This window comes from Pseudorasbora parva, chromosome 14 (assembly GCF_024679245.1).
Source record: "Pseudorasbora parva isolate DD20220531a chromosome 14, ASM2467924v1, whole genome shotgun sequence".
NCBI lineage: Eukaryota > Metazoa > Chordata > Actinopteri > Cypriniformes > Gobionidae > Pseudorasbora > Pseudorasbora parva.
Genome location: NC_090185.1, coordinates 2,272,464 through 2,278,640, shown reverse-complemented (window position 1 = coordinate 2,278,640; position 6,177 = coordinate 2,272,464). Strand labels below are relative to the sequence as shown.

At 37.6% G+C, this 6,177-nt stretch overlaps 1 protein-coding gene across 1 annotated transcript in view; it reads right to left on the bottom strand.

Annotated features, from left to right (window-relative positions):
• Positions 1–4,171: 4,171 nt before the first annotated feature.
• The window catches only part of zgc:101130 (uncharacterized protein LOC445160 homolog), a 3,713-nt gene continuing 1,707 nt past the window's right edge, over positions 4,172–6,177 (bottom strand). The window contains exon 4 of the mRNA XM_067415214.1: positions 4,172–6,177. This exon is cut by the window's right edge and continues 402 nt beyond it. Within this exon, the coding sequence (XP_067271315.1) occupies positions 5,509–6,177 (669 nt within the window). The 3' untranslated portion in view covers positions 4,172–5,508.

Below are 6,177 nucleotides of genomic sequence, written 5' to 3'. Positions count from 1 at the left end.
GGTGTAAAGGTATATGACCATCCAGTGAATATTAGTTTCTGTTCCTCTCAATTCTGATTTCGTTTTAACTCCTACGGTGGCCGATTTAGTCCAAGATTAACACGGCAATCCCCCTCTTCACATTCGACACAGTGCCATCGAGTGTTAAAACGCGAAAGGCGAAGCTTGAATTTACGGGTATGTCCCTCTTTGGCTACTGTACTTTCAAGATGGAGGAGCAACATGGCGACCGGCATTCGAACCCCTCACCCGTATGTGTTTTCAATGGCATATAATAAACTTACGAGAATACTTTATTACTTGAAAGAAGTAAATATACATTAATGAGCACATATATTTTAACACTTATAAACTAAGTGTTTTTAGCTAAGAATAAACTAAAAAAGTTACACAGTGTAGCTTTAACATCAAGCAAGTCACATAAGTAACAGTAGTAATGTTCCCAGTCTATTCTCTGCTATGTCGACCTAAAACTTAAACTTTTCACAATGTTGAAGTAGCCTATTAAAACCATCCAGATATTGCCTGCCGTTGCGATATGCATATTGCGATATATAATTTCTGTGATATTTCGATATTTTGCACAGCCCTATTTCCTACCGTAAATATATAAAAATGTTATTATAAGTAGTAATATGCATTGCTAAGGACAACTTTAAAGGAGATTTTCTCAATATTTACATATTTTTTTGCACCCTCAGATTCCAGATTTTCCAAATATTAACAAACCACACATCAAGGACACTTTTTATTGTTTTCAGATGATGTATAAATCTAAATTTCAATAAAGTGACCCCTATGACTGTTTTTTCATTCACACATTAAGCATCTATCCATCTATCTATCTATCTATCTATCTATCTATCTATCTATCTATCTATCTATCTATCTATCTATCTGTCTGTCTGTCTGTATCAATCTATCTATCTATCTATCTATCTATCTATCTATCTATCTATCTATCTATCTATCTATCTATCTATCTATCTGTCTGTCTGTATCTATCTATCTATCTATCTATCTATCTATCTGTCTATCTGTCTGTCTGTCTCTGTCTATCTATCTATCTATCTATCTGTCTGTCTGTCTGTCTGTCTATCTATCTATCTGTCTGTCTGTCTGTCTGTCTCTCTATCTATCTATCTATCTATCTATCTATCTATCTATCTGTCTGTCTCTATCTATCTATCTATCTATCTATCTATCTATCTATCTATCTATCTATCTGTCTGTCTGTCTGTCTGTCTGTCTGTCTGTCTCTATCTATCTATCTATCTATCTATCTATCTATCTGTCTGTCTGTCTGTCTGTCTGTCTGTCTGTCTGTCTGTCTATCTATCTGTCTGTCTGTCTCTATCTATCATCTATCTATCTATCTATCTATCTATCTATCTATCTATCTATCTATCTATCTATCTATCTATCTATCTATCCATCCATCCATCTATCCATCCATCCATCCATAATTTTTAAATATACCACCACATACACACACACACACACACACACACACACACACACACACACACACACACACACACACACACACACACACACATATATATATATATATATATATATATATATATATATATATATATATATAAAATGTATATTGATCTGTACCATAATTACCATATAGTTGAAGGAATGGCAAAAGTCAAGAATTGATCCTGCCTTCATGTGCTATTTTGGCGTATACATTCCACGAGATTGCAAACTCGTACTATTTATACGCATGACCATGAGATCGTGTTGGTAAATTTTACTCAAACTAAAGATTTCTGCATTTCGTAGCTTCCTAATTGAAGAATTGGACATAAACGCCTTCGAAAGTTAAGATGAACTAGTAATCTCGACTTCCGACGTGGGAAGTAGGACATTTCCAATAGCACGTGAAGGCATCATGAATTCATAAGAACTCTAAAAGAGCATGTTCTTGTAATAATTTGTTTGGTAATAAGTTCACAATTGTTGTTGTTTGAATCAGTATGGGTAGGGCGCTTTTCTTTAACTGTCACCAATAAAACATAATTAATTAACAATAAAGCAATAACAAATCCCCTTATCTTTACACCTCCTCCAGATCATGCTCTTCTACATTTTATGCCTTTTGAAAATAAACTTTGGTGCATTTTTACCACCTAATGGACGGAAGTATGAACTGCATATATAAGCCAACTCGATTTGCCATGGCCAGATTTACTTTAAAAGTGAATATTGTTCATAAATTGACTTTTTATATTTCATTGAGCAAATTATTGTTTCGATTATAGACATCAATTGTGTCCTTAGCTATATTAGTTCATAATATATTGATATCTTGCCAATATTATAAAAAAAAAACACATACATTTTACTCAAACTAAAGATTTTAACAAACTCTCCAGGGAGGTCCAACCGAATCATTAATAATTGGTTGAAACGGTTCGAGAATGCGAATTCTGAACGATGCTAATTCAGCGCTAGATGTTTAAGCACGACAAACAACAAAGGGTGTGCTTTAAAAGAGCAAAATAACTGCATTTCTTTAGAGCGATACAAAAATCTGTTCTACAAAAACTGTGAACACAACAAATTATATCCTTAAAGTTTTTATAAGACAATTCAAAATCTGATTAATATAAGACATTTTAATTAAGACAAGCAAACTTGGTGCAGATCTGGTGATGGAATAGTTTATTCACTACTGTACTGAGATGCAATGTTGAAACCACTTGATTTGATTTAAATAAAAAATATAATTTCATCCATAATCAGCAGCACAATATAATAGCAGCTTGTTTCTGCCACTGAAGGTAATTGCGACATTTTCTCTCACAATTCAGACTTTTCCCCTTGCAATTGCAAGTTATAAAGTCATAATTGTGAGATATAAACTCATTTCTTTTTTCCCCTCAGAATTGGACTGTAGTCAGAATTGCGATATAAACTTCCCATTGCGAGGAAGAGTCAAAATTACAAGATTTAACTTTATATCTCGCAATTTTAAGTTTATTCTCTTCTTATTTCGCAGTTCTAACACTATAACTTACAATTGCTAGTATATATTCTCAAAACCCTTACTTGATTTTTCCCAGTTACGAGTTTATTTTTGGCAAATCTGACATTATAACTCACAAATTTGAGTTTATATCTTGCAATTCTGAGAAAAAAAGTCAAAATTTTGAGAAGTCGAAATATAAATACACAAATAAATTTTAAAAAGTCAGAATTATGAGGGACAAAAGTTACGACTGTGGGAAATAAACGTGCAATTGCGAGAAAAAGTTGATATCAAAATTCTGACAGAATTTTTTCATATTGTGAGTTTATTTTACTTTTTATAAAAAGTCAAAATTGCGAGAAAAAGTCAGATTTGCAATATATAAAAGAAAAAAGGTCAGAATTTTGAGCTAAAAAGTCACAATATAAATTCACAATTGCACGAAAAAGTAAGAAAAGTGAGTGTATCTCAAAATTCTGACTTGATTTTTCCCAATTGCGAGATTATTTTTCAAAATAAATACAAACTCACAATTGCGAGAAATCAAGAAGTACAAGTGTATATCTCGCAATTTTTACTTTATTTCTCCTAATTGTGAGTTTATTTTTCACAATTCTGACACTATAACACACAACTGTGAGATAAAAAGTTACAATTATCTTGTAAATCGTTTTTTTTCCCATGGCGGAATGGAAGCCAAACAACATACACCTAACACACATTTTTGCAAACAAATGACAATGGTGTGACAAAAGTGACCTGATTTCACAGACATGAAACGACGTTCAGAAGCCTCAAGTTTGGAACATAATCTGCAAGAACAAAGAAATTTGTTAGTTTTCTTGAGGTGGCAAGAACAAAGTTCGTACTGGTCCGTACATTCCATACTTCACGAGAAAGGAGCAGGAACCGATCATCTCCATTTCTCCGCATTAACCACGCCCACTTTAAACACATGACCAATCACAAAATAGTTCTCGGACACCCGCAAGAAAAAAAGTTTTGCACAGGCGATGTGTCGAGAACAAGCTGCGAGAACTCCCAAACCACGGTTGCGAGAACAAAATTGCGTCATTTTGTTCTCGCAGCTTGTTCTCCACTCATCGTCTGAGAAGAACTTTTTTCTTGCGGGTGTCCGAGAACTATTGTGTGATTGGTCATACATTTAAAGTGGGTGTGGTTAATGCGGAGAATGACACCTGCTTTTCTCAGGAAGTATAAAATGTACTGGCCAGAACGAACTTTGTTCTTGTTCTTGTCACTAGGCCTGTCACGATAGTCGATAAATCAATTAATCGCACAATAAAAAAAACGAGCTTGATAATTTTTCCGGCCGCGATAATTGCCATATGCATGCTTTTTTGTTTTCCTCGTCTCTCTCGTTGACTGCGCGCGCCTCGTCCGCTTGGGGAGGTGTTTATACTCGGCGCGCAGACCGGCTGCGACGTGAGGAGACGTCATTCTCGGCCAGCAGATTCGTCTGGAACTCGTGGCTCTTCGGTTGCGGAGACACACGCATAGTGACGAAATTTGACGTGCACAACGGCAAGCGAAATGGGGTCTCGCACACTCCGCGTCGACGTCATTTTTACCGCGCGCCCTCGCGCTCGAGCGGACGCGTCGAGTATAAACGAGGCTTAAAGCTACACTGAAGATTGATCAACGCAAGTTAATTCTTCAGTTCAATCTGTGTGTGCTAAAGGCTCATGAGTTCCTGTAGAGATAGCGATACACATTCTCCTTTTGCCAAATAAATGAAAAGCTTGTCATCAACGTCTTCTCTCTCGCCGTATCAAAATATCACTTTCCTCAGAGATGGTCAAGCTCAGTTTGTGCATGATTAGGCTATGATATAACGAGATTTTTTTTTAATACTGTATCCTAAATTGTGGATAATTAATATATCATATGCTGCAGTATTTCTGGATTAAAAGAAAAAAACAGCAAGAACCGTACAGAACGGAAAACCGTGACCCTAAAACCGCGTTACGAGCCGAACCGTGGGTTTAGTGAACCGCCGCCCCGTATGCTCCTAAAACACAATCATCCGCTGCAGTTTACATCCATTTGATTTATTGTTTTTGGTACTTATTTAAATGCATTTTTAAACAGACTGAGAGTCCATGCTTTTATTGTTTTTGATTGTTTTGTTCATTTATTGTGGTTATTTAAAATGCTTTCCATTTTCAGTGTTAAATAGTCTTTAGAAATTAAAGTTTATTGATCTTTGAAAAGGTGTTCCTGCATTTTTATGCCATTATCATTATTTTAGATGAAAATGGTCTCAGAACGACAATATTATCGTTTATCGCAATCATTTCTTGGCCCATTTATCGTCCAGCAAAATTTGTTATCGTGACAGGCCTACTTGTCACCTCAAGAAAACGAACGTTTATTTGTTCTCGCAGAGTGTGTTCCAAGCTTAAGGTACGATACATCCCAAACCAAATGACGTTATTTTGTTTTTGCAGCTCTGGGAGCGAGAACTTTTTTCTCTGTTCTCGCGGAGTATGCTGTAGTCTTCACTCCACAATCAGAGTTTCGATCGGATGATGCTTTTTCACATGAATCAGTAGATGGCGTGACTGCTTGAAACTCTTCCCACACAGAGCGCAGTGGTGCGGCTTCTCCCGGTGTGCCGTCTCGTGCGCGATCAGCTGCGGTAACCGAGCGAAGCCCTTTTCGCAGAGCGCGCACTTGTGTGGTTTTTCTCCGCCGTGAATCCTCTGGTGCTGCTTGAGCTGGTCGGCCGTAACGAAAGCCTTCCCGCATTCGAAGCACACGTGATCCTTCACGCCGCTGTGGACTTCCTGATGCCTTTTAAAGCAATCCACCCGTGCAAAACTCTTCCCACACAGAGGACACAAGTACGGCTTCTCGCCGGAATGCACTTTAATGTGTCTCTTCAGCGCAGACGCGGTGATGAACTCCTTCCCGCATTGGTCGCAGTTGAACGACTTTACGGCGGAATGAGAGAGCTGGTGATCTTTGAGGCCGTTGATGTGTCGGAAACTTTTCTCGCACTGGTCGCACGTGTACGGTCGCTCTCCGGTGTGGATGGTCATGTGACTCCGGAGCTTTTCGTTCCGTATGAAGCTCTTTCCGCACTCCGGGCACGCGTGCGGCCTTTCTCCGGTGTGAAGTTTGATGTGTCTCTGTAGGTTTGCGTTGGACGTGAAGCTTTTCGCGCA